This window comes from Pleurodeles waltl, chromosome 10, assembly GCF_031143425.1.
Source record: "Pleurodeles waltl isolate 20211129_DDA chromosome 10, aPleWal1.hap1.20221129, whole genome shotgun sequence".
In the NCBI taxonomy this organism is placed as follows: Eukaryota; Metazoa; Chordata; class Amphibia; order Caudata; family Salamandridae; genus Pleurodeles; species Pleurodeles waltl.
The window spans coordinates 158368157-158384311 of NC_090449.1; the positions used below are offsets into that span (position 1 = coordinate 158368157).

A 16155-nucleotide genomic window follows, 5' to 3' on the forward strand; every position below is an offset into this window, starting at 1 on the left:
TTTCTGTACTTACTGCCATCTGTGCCTTACAGCCTGTCTCCAGTCCACGTCTGGTCTTTGCTGGGTGACAGCTCCCCTTGTGCATTCAACCCAGAGAGCCATAAACACAGGACACTAAGCTGTATCTGCATTCATCTACATACTGATGGGTCTCCATGGGCAGGAAGGGTTGAGAGGCTCTCTCTTACACTTCAAAGGCCAGTGTCTTGCCCTCAAACAAAGGACTGATAACCCCCACAGGGCTCATGGCAAACAGGCCTGGTTTGAAAGTGGAATCTGTGCACTTCAAAACCACTCTTTGAAGTTTCCTACATTTCAAAGGCAGTTTTGGGTATATATTCTGGGTCTGTGGCCCCACCAAATCAGACACTTCTGGACCTAAAACTGGACTCTGTCAGAGGGACTGCCTGGCTGCCCAAAAGGCCTATCTGGTCTGCTTTGCTGGAAGGACTGCTGGTGCCCTGCTGCCTGCTGACCCCGGACTCTCCTGGAAGGGCTCTGTCTTCCTCCTTAAGCGCTCTCCAAGGGCTTGGCTTGAGCTTGCCTCCTGTTCTGAGGTCTCAGGGCTAGCAGAGACTTCACCAAAGAGAAGAAATTCCAGAAAACGCAGCACCTGCAAAACTCAATGCAATGCCTGCCGGATCAATGTAGCGCCTGCCTTGCGGCTGAAAAATCACTGCATCACCTGCCAGCTGGACACAGCGGCTGTTTCCTCTTCTCAACCCATTCTAGATTTCCCTGTATCGTCCTTGGGCATCAAAATACCCCCACATTGCAGGTAGAAATCAAGGTTGTGCTCCCGGATAGCCATGCATCGCCTTGCATAGTGGACAGAAATGATGCATCACCTTTGTCACGCCAGGAAAATTTACATTTCGGCACATCTCCTCCTCTGTGTCCCTCTGTATCGTTATTTTTGTTCCACCCCAGGTACTGTGTGTTAAAAGGATACAACCACTCATTCTTATGGATTGAGACTAATTTAACCTTTAAAAAGTAACATCTTGACTTGGGCATCTTAGATTTTTGTTGTTTTGGTCCTATTTTATTCAAATAAATATTTTCTATTTTCCTAAACTGGTGTGGAGTACTTTTTATGGTGTTTTCACTGTGTTTCTGTATGAGTTATTGCACAAGTACTTTACACATTGTCTTCTAAGTTAACCCTGCATGCTCTGTGCCAAGCTACCAGAGGGTGAGCACAGTATAATTTAGGTTGTGTTGTGACATACCCTGACTAGGATTGTGGTCTTTATTTGGACAGGGTGCATATCTCTGCCAACTAGAGACCCGACTTCTAACAGTTTTCAGGGCAGACAAATAATTGCAAGCAGTACATGAATACCCACAAACTTTCATATTTGCTGTGTTTGTAGGTGTTCAACAACGTTTGCCTGTAAACTCACTCACAAAAGCCAACCATTGCCCGAAACTTGTAATTGTTGTAATTTTGTTATACTGGTACAACCTGTTTATTGAAAAATGATGGTTTTATAAGGATAGAACTCTGCCAAACCAGACACTGTGTGTTCGCAAATAGCTTTTTATGCTCCAACATTAAATTAAGTTGTGAAGAATCTTTTGAGAATCAGAATCTGGTGATTCTGCAAGGGGCGAAATCACTTAAAATGACATCCTTATGGGTCATTATGCTTCTGCGCTCCCTCCAGGACATCTTGAGGAGGCGGAGGGCAGAGGATAAAAGGGGCACGGCTGCACTACCTTCTGCACCCATACAGAAAAGCTTTCCAGTTTACCCACACAGTGTTTTGTGCTTAGATTGTGCAGGATGGCCCTAAATGTATCCATAGCTTTCCCCAAAATCCCATTGCAATAATTGACACAAAACTGATGCTCTTGTTGACTGTCCTTTTAAAGAGGTCCAGGCTATTAGGAGTGTAGATTCTGGACAGTAAACCACTTGCAGGCAGCACGTTGATCTTGCGCTTGCAGTGGTGTACCTCCATCTTCAGTTCAAAATCTTTCTTGTCTATTCTTTCCACTTGGTATTTCACCAAGAGGCATTGATGTTGTTTCATTTTCGTCTGATGTTATGCAAGGACATTCATTTGCAAGAGCTAATGCCTTACTCTTAGAAATTCAGGAGTAAATTATGCCAAAGACAGATGTAAGACACTACCAGCCAACTCACAAAAACCATTTATGAGGAAAGAAAGTAGTCCCACAGAAGTACTGTTTTACATACTCTTACATACTTTTACGAATTAGCTCTAACTAAATCCCTAATAGTAAAAATGCAATAAAGTCACAATCATTTCTATTTGTACAAATTCTAATTAATAATCCCTTAATATTCCTATTGTATTCCCATTGTAGATGTTTCAGAGGCATTTCACAAAGCATGTAAGAGTACGTTAGGCCCTAGCCACTTTGAATCGGTCCAGGTTGTCCATTCATCATGTCTGATATTCGCAAGATATGTCAGTGAGGGGTTGGAGTTTAGTATGAGCTGATTGGTTGTTCTCTGTAAATGGTTCAGGCAAAGATCTCCCATAAAAAAACATGGAATGTAATTTGAACATTCAAATAGTCAGGATTGGTAAAGCTCCTAAAACTTGATTTGAGGACTTTAAGATATCATGTTCCACCCAAAACTAATAGACAACAAAAAGGAGTGAAGTTGGAAGTAATGATTTTCTTTAGCAATAAAATGATAATTGTGAAAAGATTATTCTCATCCCCAAACAGTATAAAGAGACCTACAAAGAAAAATGCATGTTCCCCACCATTGTTTGCAAAATTTAAATTTGGCCAACGAATATTGCAAAGTTTAAAAATGTTTTAGTTTGAAAAGACTGTGGCATTTTGAATATTTCACAAAAATCCTGTCCAGACTAAAATTATTATAAAAACATTTTCATGAAAACGTGATGCTGGAATTTTATTTTACTTACTAAATATATTTGTTGCTGAGATTTTATCTCTTCAAAACCTACTTTTCCAAGACTTTCCCTTGAATTTAAAGAACACAACTTACATGCCATTTGTGAACTGTTGAAGAAAATTTCAAAAAGTTATTTGTGGAACTAATTTGCAACTTCACAAATGAATGAATGAATGAACATAAGGCTAGATGTATGAAGCTTGTTTGCAGTTGCAAATAGCCCGATTCACACAATCGGTCCGTTTGTGAACGCAAAAAGACGTTTTCTAATGTACCAAACCTAACTTGTGATTCAGTAACACATTACAGAATATCAATTTGGATTTGGAACCTAATGACTTGTATTTGGAAAGAGCGTATTTAGGGCATCCCTTCCAAGTACCTAATCGTAGTGGTATGTACTAGTGCTTTGCATTCAAAATGCGATCACAAAACCAGTTGCGTAACAAAGCTGGAAGTGGTCCACTGCAAGTAATATACTGCAGGGGGGGCCTTTGTTACACCACTGCACTAAACATTTGGACTTTACCACCAAATCAAAATGGATGGTAACCCATTTGCAAATGGGAAGGGGTCCCCTTGGGACCCATTCCATTTTGATAATGTTTTAAAAAACACTGCTGCCTGTTCTTTAAAAATATTAATAAAATATTTCATTTTTAAATGCATCCAGTATTACTTTAAGGAAAATGGGCTGCATTTAAAACAAAATGATTACTTTATTTAAAAGCAGTCAAAGTTATGGTGGTCTCCTGACCCTAGCAGGCCAGTATCCGTGCGATGGCATTGAATCCTAGTGGGTTTCAAATTGCGACCTACCTCATTAATATTTATGAGGTTGGTCATGTTGTGACCCACTATGCATCAGTATTTTGCAAAACTACCTATTAGTGCATAGTTCGCTTTGCAAATTGCCACTGTGGTCATAAATATACTTGACCAGTTGTACGTAGTCACAAATGTAGTACATACATTTAGAAATTCCAAAGTTGGACATGGTTGTCCTTCATGTCTCTAAATGAAGAAGCACAGTTCCGCTGGTACTGTCCTGCTGATCTCATTCTGACCATAGGCGCTTGAAGTAAGGCTGCTGGGGTGCAGCAGCAACTCCAAAATAACCAGGCTGGAGTTCAGAAGATGAATGAGCAAATCAAGTGCCTTTAAATTTTGTTTTCATCTTTACATATTAATGGTGCTTTCAAAGGCTTTCAGAGGCAGGGGTCAAATGTCAGGCAATGTTTTGTAGAAAATTACTGCTCATCAATAGGGATGGTTTTCTTGTTTTTCTCTGACTGCAAATTTAGAGTATTTTGTAAAGTGAACTAGGTGACAGTCTTGCTGTGGTAGGGGGAGTGTGAAAGGAAAGACTGTACGATGTCAGTTTTTCCCTAACACACAACTAAATCTAAATGCCTGTAAATTAACTGTTCATATATTTCAAAATATATCCGGAGTAAGGAGACCAAAAATTAAGCACATTTGTTGTAATTTTTAAGTGTGATGAAAAGAAACATTTTAATAGGATCAGAACAAACTACGGCACTTTACTTGGTGTTGTGCAATGACAATTTGCACACATTATTATTTGTGGGCGTTTATAAGTAAAACTGCATGTTAGTTCGAATTTTGTGGCCATTTCAATGAGATATGTGCTGTCAGTAATTTTAATAGATTTGAAACAGTATGCTTCAACGTGCACCACAGGCTTTATACCACAGCCGTACCACTCTCCTGCTGAATGGGCATGGCTCATTTGCTGAATCCATTCTTTGTGTGTAGAGTGGATTGTTCATAAGCCATATAAATTCAGCGATGTAACATTGATGGCAGCAGCCCCCACTCTGAAAATTGTTCCTGCGCCACTGTCTGACTCACATACTGTATCCATCACTTTCTCGTCGACAGTCAGCACACACCCTGAAAGTACAAGGTTCATCTGAGACTGCCTTTCGCTTCACTGTGCTGTTGGCAGTGCTTGGTTTATGGAGCAGGGCAGCCACCTCTTTCATGCCATTGAGCGGGGAAGCTTTTATGGCGGGCCTAAAAGTGATAATTTTAAGCGCCTATTTCTGTACTCATAAAACAATATTTTACCTGGATTAGTCCAAATTCCCTTGTTTGAATATGCCACTGTAGAGATATTTGCTGTTTCCCAGTTCAAAGGGAAAATGCAGTAACTTTCCAGATCCTAGCTCACCCTGAACGCAGTAATAACTTGCTTTGATAGATAGGCATCAATCCACTTTCCTGACATTTCTAAGCAAAGTAATGAATGGATGATACTTTAATGGTACTCTTGCAGGTTGGGCAGGTCGTCTGTTTTACCTGTAAAATGCTGAAATGCTTCCTAGCTAGCTTTACACTTTATAAATACTAGTACATACCTCCCAAAAGATATGCAAGATATAAATGTACTCACAAAACACTGACTGTCAGATTGTTTCTCTAAGGCATGTCAGCAGATGTTGCTGAAAAAGGTGGTCTGCGAAACGTCACTTTGACTGTGTGGCGTCAAGCCTCCTGGCTCTGCCCCTCACTCGCATGCCTTCTGAGCCTTTCTTGATGGTCAAGATGTGTTCTCCAATGCTGTCTCACCTCTGAACGAGAGCCAAGCTGAAATCTCTCTACTCCCATGTGGTCACTACCTAGCAGCAGGGTTGGACTAAGAAACTGAAGGTCCAGGCAAAAAACATGCTTTGGCAAAGCCAATGGGTCTGCCTCTGCAATATCGTGTGATTGTTATTTTTTATTGTTTGGTTTGCAATCATGTGCCACAAAAATATAAAACAAAAATATACTGACACCTAAATAAGGTGTCAGGTTCCTTGGAATCACAAGTTAATTTTTTTTTTTAATTAACCATTTTATATACTTCAAAAATAATAGTGCATGTTCTTTTTTTACCAGAAAGGTGTTCTTAGAATCGGTATTGAAATCCTTTTTAGTTTCTATGATCATTACAAATTATTCCTGGATCCTAGTGGGAAACTTTAAACACACATAGATATTAAGTGAAAAATGTGAAAAAATGGATACAAAAAATGACAAGTATTAGTTACTAGCTGTGGCAGTGATGTACAGTACTTTTTAGGAGGTGTGAATATGTCATGAGGTAAAATTCCATCACCTAGAACTCCACAGAGCCAGTGGCTGAAAAACACTGACCTGTTGCCCCATGCTGTTGCTATTGCTGTGGTGGGTAGAAGCAAAATATGAATAACTGTTGAACAGCCCAATGGATGAAGCGGGTTGTACCAGCGTTCCTCTGTTTAAATATATCTATTTTAATGCTTTTTGTAATTCCATGAAGCTGATGAGACAGTGAAAACTGCCTTTAAACTGTCTCTAGGCCAGACCCAAAAGGGTAAGTAGACCTCAATGGCAAATCATGATTTACAACTTTATTTAGCTCACCTTTCAGTAGCAAATGGGTGTTGTTTGTTCAGGAAAACATATTGAAAGTGGTGCCTTTTAAAGCGGGTTTCAAAGCGGGTCAATCCATCAATTGCAGGGACCTATATTTGACCCTAAAGTCACAGACACAATTCTGTGGATCCGCTAATCCTTCCACACTTTTGAGGTTGTTAAACGGGAGCCATTAAATTGGTTAATAATCTTCAGTAATCTGCCAATAGCAACAAGAGATGACGTGGGTTATTTACCCCCAAAGGATCTATTTGCGGTTTTAGCTGGTCTGCTGGGAAGAGGTACCAATTCGCCTGCTAGTGTACCTTACCTTACCTTATCTCTGAATTATCGGTATCACTGTTGTATCTTATTGTATCGTATCTTATCGTATCGTATCTTATTTTATCTTGGCTTAAGTGTTATCCACATTCGCCAGTAAAGGAAAGGATTACCCGCCCGTCCAGCAATAAATAACCTATTGACAGTTAGACCTCTGCAAGCGAACCGGCGCAGACAGGGTTGAATCCATAAATTGAAGGAAGACTACATAAAACACGTGCTGGTGCATGAACATAGGCCCTGCAGTACGAGATGAGGGGCTGTATAGTTTTGTGCCATCGCTGCTCGAATTGAGGAGATAGAGGAAGCGTAGTTTTCAGAGGTGCGGCAGGTGTAGTGGCTCCATTACATAGAGGCATTCGGAGCCCTTGAACTCTGTGTATTGTAGTTAAAAGCCGTCCACGAGTAACGGCACCTTTGCTACGCAGCGGCGTGGAGTAGGAAAGATGAGGTCTAGCTTGCCTGTGAGCCCCGCATGTTCAGCAGAAGGCGATGCAGGCAGCGAGAGGTGCCTGTTGTGCTGCAGCAGACTTGTGGGTTTTGCGGACACAGCCACAGGCGCTGTAGCGCCGTCATGCAAATGTCAGAGCCAGCGACTCTGCAGGTGCTGTACACGGAAAGTCACTGCAGGTCTTGCCAGTTGGCAGGCGCAGGGCGAAGCCAGCCTGCGAGGAGGCACGCCCTGCGCGTGCCACCGCCTGAAGCACACACACAGGTGCGTTTCGGCGGTGTTCATCGAGGGGAGCACTGCTCTGTTCAGCATGAGAAACGGTTAACTGCCGAGGACGCCCACGAGCCGGGACCTAGGACAACACGCGCCGGCCAGGCCCAGATTTACCCTAGTGGGAGCACCTGTCGTGTGCGCGCGAGGCATGAAGAGCGTGCGCTTTGCGCTGGATGGAGGAGATGGAGCTGACGGCGTAAGTAGGCTTCATTTCTCATGAGTGATGGGTCAGTGTGCAGAGGGGAAGAGTAACTCTTCCAGGTCTGTTCGAATGGCCCGGGTGGAATCAACCAGGGTGTGAAGCAGGTGGCATTGCAGCAGCGCAGTTTTTGTATTTGCCGCTGGCAAACAGGAAAGGTTCATCTGCCCTCACCGTCTTGTATTATCGTGCATTTTATTAATTCCTCTAGTTTCTCACCGCCGCTCTTCCAGCACATTACACTTCTGTTTGCCAGTGGCAACTGCAGAATTGAACTGCGCTGGTGTCCAACCTGTGAGCGGCAGCGAGGAGATATTTCTTCCCACCCCAAGGTACTCTTTCAGTTCACATGTCACACATGCTTGCCAGCTGTTGATCTGGCCAGCTGCGGTGAGACAGGATATGGGATGCACCTATTAATATGAAGTGAGTAGAACAGGCAGGCTTGTATTTTACAAGTTGAATCCCATCCCTTTTAGTTGGTTCTAGACTGAGCAGCGTGGCTCAGTTCTTTAAGCCCCCAATAAAGTAGTTCAGCCGATTTCTAGGCACTCTCAGTTTTGACAGATAAGGGCATTGAGGTATAGGGATATATGATTCATCTTCCCAGCATCACACTATATGGTTAAGTAAGGACCTAGTATTTAAATTTAAGTAATGTGGTTACATGAGTATCAACTTAAAGAATCTTAATTTTTTTTTTTATATATATATATATATCAGCTAAAATTAGTTGCGCAAAAAGAGTCACATGAGCTCAAATAAAAGATCATTGTTCATGGAACCAGGATCATTTAATTGCTGAAGTTAAAAGTTTAGGGTTAGGGATAGTGGCACATGGTGCCTAATTTCTGCCGTTGCAGGTGGTAAACTCAGGCATTCATTTTTTGTGGCCTTGGACGTTTTTTCATCATCAGGTTTTGATCCAGAGTGAAAGAGGAACAAACTTATAATGCAGAAAGGAGGAAGAGAAAGGTAAATAGAGGCAAGAAGTGTAGGTGGTTGAAGAAAGGTAGGAGGTGGGATCAAGACTAGGTACCTTTGGTATTCAGCAACCGCAGCTGTCAGACAGTATTGGCTGCAAGCTCATAGAAACAATTGCACCCGTGAACTTGTGTTTTTTTATAACTTGGGTACTGGGACCATGGATGTTCACAGCAGGGGCCAAGGAGCTTGAAATTCGTGAAGTGCCCAGCAACACCCAATAACTCTGAAGGAGTCAGAGGATGAGAAATTGAAAGGTCTTTAATTTTTTGGTTTCGCCTGCACGGCGCACACTTTCAAAGTCTTTTGTTAATAAAAAAAAACTTCAAAGAGGATTAGAACCCGCCCCTTACTTACCTATACGTACCATTGGCTGGCTGCCACATTGCTCCTATGTCACTTTACCTACATTTGGCTCGCTCCCTCCTCACTTTACTTACCATTGACTGGCTCCCACAACAATTTTCACTTCACTCTGCTGGTCAGCATGTCCTCCTCCCCTCCTCGGTCCTTCAGTGGAGCCTGGATCAAGTACTGCTTCCGGTGCCCAGTGTTCAGATGCCTGCAAAGTTACTTTTTTTTATTTTGAAATGAAGCACTCATCAGAATGCATTGTTTTGCAGGCTGTCTTTATGCCTGCATTTGTTAATGGACTGCTCACCTCTTTTCTCCATTCTACCCTGCTTTGGGCTTCTCCAGCCTCACAGGTACTTAAAGAAAACACTCTGTGATATCTAAAGTGAGCTTAAATCATGGGCTAGATATATGATTCTCGCAGAGGAGCTATGTTTGTCATAGCCTAGAGCTCATCTGAGGCCTTAGAGTGCATTGCCAGCTGCAGGGTAAAAGCGTGAAAAGGGGATGGCCAAACATGAAACAGCAACCACAAAGGATATGTCGCAACTATGTTAGGCAGGCGAATTACAGGGAAGGTCTTAATGGAAAAAGAAAATAACTTCTAGTCCTTGTTTTTAGACGTTTTAAATGCACGTTTTAGGAGAGATGTTGTTGAATACATATTCTGCACTTTTTTTTGGTAGTTTTATATAGCACGAACAGGACTGCAAGGTTTTGGAGCGCTTTACATGAGCTCTAATTATATTATACAAGGACACCTTCATTTTTTAGGTAGGCATAGGGAGAGTAAGTGATTTGCCCAGAATCACAGAATGTTGAGTGGATGCTGAGACTTAAACCTTGTTCCCCAGCTCGGCAGCTCTGGCTGTTACACCACACCCTCTCCATTACTGCCATAGTTTCAGACTGGAAAACCAGGATCAGGTCTCGGTGTTGGCTCAGCTACTTGTGATTCTGGCCAAATCAATCAGTAAACTGTAAAAAAAAATCTCCACGTGCCTAAAACAAAAATAATGTTACCCTGTAAAGTATAACTGGTGCTCAAGTTAGAGCACTGAGAAATCTTTGGTTAGAGTTCGCATTATATAAAAATGTTTAAAAAAAAAATCAAAATGTCCTCTTTCCTCTCGTGGTAATAATAACATAATTTACTCTGATACCTCGCTGACTTAACACACAACACACGTGTCAGATTTCTTTTTTTTTAAATTTACTTTAAGCCATGCTGCACAGCAGCACATGCTGCTGTGCAACACGTAAAAAACATTGACTAAGCCAACAGATCTAGCATAAGTGAAACCTATTAGCTTTGCCAAGGCTTGTTTTTCTTGCAACATTTTTTGTGCGTCCAAAGACAGACTGTCAAAGTCAGACAACTTCTTCTGACCAGCTACTTCTGAATCTAATTACATGAAAGACCGTTGTTTACCTGTCTGTGACACTCTAGCTGGACCACAGAACAGGATCAACAGACAAGATGACAGCCTTTAAGAGGTTTTTGAAAAGGTTCGTAAATAAAATATTTGCTTGCTTTATAAGCTAATACCACTAAATATTTTAAAATATATAAATAGCACAGACACTACAACTGAGGCAATTGAGGATTGTCCTTAAAATTTAAAGTGTGATGGGAACAAGCATTTTTAGCATGTTCACAAACACATTAAACTACTTTAGTCTTTCTAAGTGTGATGTACAGAAGATTAAAACGGCTTTTATTATTTCTCCATACTAATAATGTGTGACAGAATGTGTAAAGCCGGTCTATTTTGTGTAGTAAATGGCAATTATCTTCCTCTTTACATAGTTATTTATATGGAATGGCGTGCAAACGGTAGTCAATATGTGTAAAATATTGGCATTTGTGTGTATTTTGAGTTTTGCAATTGAAGCGCTTGGGTGATGTGGTTTTACTGAATCAGTGAGAATGAAAGCATATTGCAGCACTCCAAATTCTTGCCCCAATTCCCACAAGAAAACGCTGATACAAAAATATACAGGTACAAATGTACTGAAATATGTAATAAACTGAGTACCAGATGTTTACCATGGAAAACCACTCTAAATTTGGAGGTAAAGACCAGCTATAGCATTATCAGGGTTTACCAACGTAGTAGTGCTCTGCTCCACTTCAGCTCTTTAGTGGTCTTAAATGTTCAACATTGCTTCCGTGTGGCACTTTTAATGATCTTTTTGGACCTACGATATTTGTCTTTTTCCTCTGTTTGAGATGTCATGCAGCCTGGATAGCAGGGGCAATAACCCAGTGAATTACCCAAGTGGTGTTCAATTGATAGTTAAGAGTCAGCTCCTGGTTCTTCAGTCCTATCTTTCCAAGGTTCAAATTTTTTTCTTATAAGTTCTTCACAAGAAATAAAGTACTTGCTGTAGTCTGCACACTGTAAGTACTCTATAAAAAAATAAAAGTAATAAATGCATCTTCTAATATGTGATATGGCTGATAGTTGTTTGTGGTAGACCTTGTGAGAGGTCCAAGTTCACTGTTGAGTGTTTCCTGGTTGTAGGTAAAGTGTGGATTGGCTGATGGTGTTGAGGGTTAGTTTTTTTTGGCTGCAGGATGGCTGAAAATAAGGGGTTACTTATTAGTCATGTACTAATTTGCTGTTGTTGAAATGGGATGGCTTGTGGCTGAGATTGGGTTTTCTGTGTGTTGACTGTATCTTGTTTGAGTCAGTTGATTGATGGCTTGCTGAGGGCTGATGGAGTCAGTTAGCTATGGGTTGGTGATGAGTACAGCAGAAATTTGCCCCTCTGCCCTTAATTAACCTGTGGTTAATTTCTTCCTCTTCTAGATTAAGGCTGAGGCTCGCAGGGTGGCAGAAGAAGAAAGGAAAAGAATTGAGAAGGTAAATCCTACTGACCACAAAATATAATTTATGAATAATAAGACAAATTAATTGTCTTCAAAGGTTTCATGGCAGGCAGGAGGATAAGAACTCTGATATTCCTCATATGTTTATTTGAAAAGAAATTGGGGAGAATGTGTTAGAGATTAAGTTTATTATTAGACTGATCTACTTATATGTTTGATTTGTTTTGGAAAGTGTTATGTAAATAAGAATGTGTTCTGAAATGCTAAGGAGTAATGTTTGGTACCATTATTTTGTTTATTAGTTAAACTGTTCCTTAGCTACATAAGGAAATGATTCAAAGAAGCAACAACATATGAACTGTAAAAAGGAAGAATAGTGAAATGTAGATATGATTTTAAAGTGACTGCAATAACTGTAATGATCTTTGTCTTGACTTAAAAACATAGAAAAATGCTCCCAATGGTCTGTTTTGTGGTGTCTTCATTGAATCCCTCTCTAGGGCTTTAATGTTCATCTATTTCTAGGAGACTATGAGCCTGATTACGACATCGGCGGAGGGGGTTAGTCCGTCCCAAATGTGACAGATATCCCTCCCACCGTATTACGAGTTCCATACGATATAACAGACTCGTAATTCGGCGGGCGGAATATCCGTCACATTTGGGACGGATTAACCCCCTCCGCCGAAGTCGTAACCAGGCCCTATGTTCCCACCATGCAGCCCCTGCCGCGCTCTAGCTTAGACTTCTACTTTGTCCTTGTTTAATTCATCTTCATCCTCCAGACAGGAAGTGGTGTCTACTTTTTGAAGCATTGAAACGCCGCTTGGAGTCCTAGGGTTCTGTTTGCAAACTGCAACACAACAGTAAGCAGTGGATAGCCCCTTAAAATTGTTAGTGTATCCAGGTTCTCAGTTATAGAATACTTTTTGATTTTTAAGTAATTACGCTATGTCAGTTTGAGGCTAGTCTCATTATGAGGCTTTCATCACCTCAAGCTGGTTCCAGTGATTAGCAGGTGCTCCTGTCATCTAAGTTATTTGATTCATTGGTGTGTGCTTTTGTGATAGCTTGCTCAGCCTTTAAGAATGTCATACATGCAGATCAATGACGTTACCTTCTGCAGAGGGTCCAGTTAGTGCAGAATTTTGTAACTTGGTTTCAGCACATGACTTTCACTTACCCAACCTGCACAGGATACCTGTAACTTTCTTTAACCAGTTCAAGTTGACCTCTGTAAACTATGCCCCTACAAGTGTGAAGGTTTAGGACTTGTAACCATTTTCACTGTCAGGGATTAGCATGTCTTGCCAACCTCGGATTGTGTTTACTGCTCCAGGCCAGGGTATGCAAGCAGAACTTGGTGAATTTAGGAGCCTTCCAATATGCCCAAAATTCGAAAATCCTTCCAGCCTTGTGGACCAAAATGAATGGCCCAATTTTTTTCTGGTAGATTGAAAATACCATTGTTCTCTTGCTTTTGTGCTGAGATTGTTGTACAAGTATTTAGTAAGGGTATGCTTTATTTGTAGATTAAAAGATGAAGGCAAGGATTATTCCCATCAACCTATTTATAGTACATCATGGCAACATAATCCTACAATTTAGAAGGATCTCTTATTTAGTGTAAGGAACATGGCATCATCAGGTTAAAGAACATGGTATAATAAAATAGCTGTAGCATGCATTAAGATTTACAAAAACAATCAGCATGTATGAGCTTTGTAGAAATCATACTACAAAGCTCATACATGCTGATGGGTGATCCTGGGGAATTAATAATGAAGATGGCTGGAGAACCCATAGTTGGTTCAGGAGTAGCTCGCTGGCCTTCTCTAGGAGCACAGGGCTATCCTTAGGACTACTGACTCACAGTTACATATGCTGGTAAACCCTTCAAAGGTCACCCAGAAGGTATATGAATGTGTGGTTATAGTTCAAGGTTACTTGCCTTGCACAATATTTCTTTTATGGAATAATAGATAAAAATGTAGAATGAAAAATAAGAGATGGTGGAATTCAGAGAAAAGGAATTTTGCAAAGCCTAGTATTCATGAAGGTCAGTATATACTGGGAGAGACATCTGGAGCTTCAGTTTGGCCTCCAGGTGCTAAAATGCATACAGATCGTACAAACTAAAGACATTTAGAAATGCATATAATTACACACTTTCAGCCTCATAATGAGGCTGACGGTCCTAGGACCACCAGCCCCGTGGTGGCAGTCAGACCGCCGCGGATGTTGCGTTCTGACCATCACATTACAAGATAGGCGGTTGGACCACCCTACAGTCTACCGTCCCCTCCAGGATCAAAGATCCCAAGGTGCTGACAGCAGTTTTGGTTGTAGTCAGCCTCAGCGGCACTAAACTCAGAGCCACAGTGTTGATTACAATCTTGTTCTCTGCCATCCTTTTCATGACAGTTTACCCACCACGAAAAGACTGGTGGAAAACTAGTGCAGGGGGCCACAGAGCGGCCCCTGCACTGCCCATTCTTATGGAATACGCAGTGCAGGGGTCCCCCTCCCCAGCACCCTTGAAATGTGCACTGTCTGCTGTGCACAGAGTGCACTTTTCAAGGGTGCTGGTGTACCCTGAGTTCAGCAGCATTGCACCAGCTCTATTATGAGCCAGAAACAATGCTGCTGCACCTTTCCCACTGGGCTGACAGGCAGGAACCTTGGTTCCCGCCCATCAGCCCAGTGGAAATGTCGTAATAGGCCCAGTGATAAGACCTCCATGTCTGTGGCGGTCTTCTCACCACGGAGCTGGAGGGACGACGGTCAGCCCTTCATCCTCGTAATGAGGCCTTTAGATAGGAGTTTATCTAACAGACCGCTGACACCCACACAGCTCCTAATATGCAGTGTGAACACAGTACTACCCTTTGCATAAAGGCAGTGGTAGGCCATCTGTACCTCGTGTGGGTATCCATAGCCAGTGGAAAGGATTTTCAGGGAGGGCACAAGTGGATGTTCCCAAATCGAGCAGGGTATGCCAATATTCTGTCTAGTGGAAATTTGCACATGGCACTAAACGACCCATACCATTTTTTCACTGGTCTGAGTGGCAAGTACTTCTTTATATGATCTTTCTGTGCGTAAGATTACCGTCAAGTGGTATTGGTTATGTAACATTGCTGTTGATGATAACCGGTGCACATTGTGGCCCGAATTGGCAAAGCCATTTGCAGGTGTGTTCTTTAATTTACACGCGATTTACGAGTGCAAGTTAACTTGTTATCACAAAATGTGAATATCCTTTAGTAAATTGATTTCTCTATGTAATAGTAGCCCGGTAAGGCATAACTTTATGCACGAGTGCTCTCCCAAGAATGGTGAGTGAGCCTCCCAGGCTGAGGTGCCTTGTAAAGTGTAAGAGCACCCTCAATCTTGCAAGATTGTGGACATCCACAAGCGTCAGCACAGTCCCTGAACCAGTTAAAGATCTTCACCTCTCAATGACAAAGATAAAATCCCCTTCCCTGGTGTGAATGACAGCTGTGTTTCTCAATGGGTGGACCTCCCTCAAATTTAGTGGGGCAGAGGAACTCTTTTCTCCCTAGGAAAATATTTTGGAGCCATAATTTAAAAAATAAAGGAAAATAAAACTGCAATTACACTCACAAAAAGTAGCTTTATGCGTTCAATTGCACACTGTGTAAAAATGTGTCCCCGAATCTGCGTTCACATTCACTTAGCAAGGATTTATTAAACTCTGTCCAGGAGAACAGTCAAAATGTTCAGCAAGGTAAAAAAACATCAAAATCTACACATCTGCGATGGTGTTAAACCTAGAGGTACAGATTTACCATTTTTGGAACAGTGCCCAATGTCGTCTGCATCCGGCTACATTCCTAATATAAAAAAATACTGATTAGCATTTGAAAGGCTTCACTTTTTGTAAAACGTTTAAAAGTTTTTTTAAAAACGGGTATTGTAAATAAAGTAAAGAACACATTGTCTAATGCCCACATACCTCTTTTACTGATGGCAGGAGCTGACAAAGAGGGAAGTGGTGAACGTCTCTCACCTGGAAATCCCTGTGGTTCTCTCAAGGCTCCTGGTGCTGGCAGCAGGTAAGGGTGGCTTTTTCTGCCGAGTGAGAGCTTTGAGCCTCTCTGCAGCCTGGAAATGAGGTGGCTGGATAATGGAATAATCTCAGACTTCTAGGGGAAATGTTCAATCCAGAAGAAGATTCACTGGGTAATTTCCTCCACTCTGGGGAGTGGTACATTAGAGGAAGTCTCTCATGTGTCTCCTGTGCTTTTTCCTCTGCCTCATTGCCTCAATTCCGCCCCACTGGCGGCGTTTGCGGAGTTTTCCCCGGAGTTCAGAAAAACTCTGTGACGCACAGCGGTGTTTTTCCTCTCGAGCATCTCGCCAACATTTAGTTGCCAATCGAG

At 41.7% G+C, this 16155-nt stretch overlaps 1 protein-coding gene across 1 annotated transcript in view; it reads left to right on the forward strand.

The window, feature by feature from the left end:
• MYO15A (myosin XVA) overlaps positions 1-16155 on the forward strand; it is a 761224-nt gene that overhangs the window by 264911 nt on the left and 480158 nt on the right. Inside the window, exons 28-30 of the mRNA XM_069212299.1 lie at positions 7429-7572; positions 11730-11783; positions 15747-15828. Coding sequence (XP_069068400.1) covers positions 7429-7572; positions 11730-11783; positions 15747-15828 — 280 coding nt within the window. The remainder of the gene's footprint in view (positions 1-7428; positions 7573-11729; positions 11784-15746; positions 15829-16155) is intronic.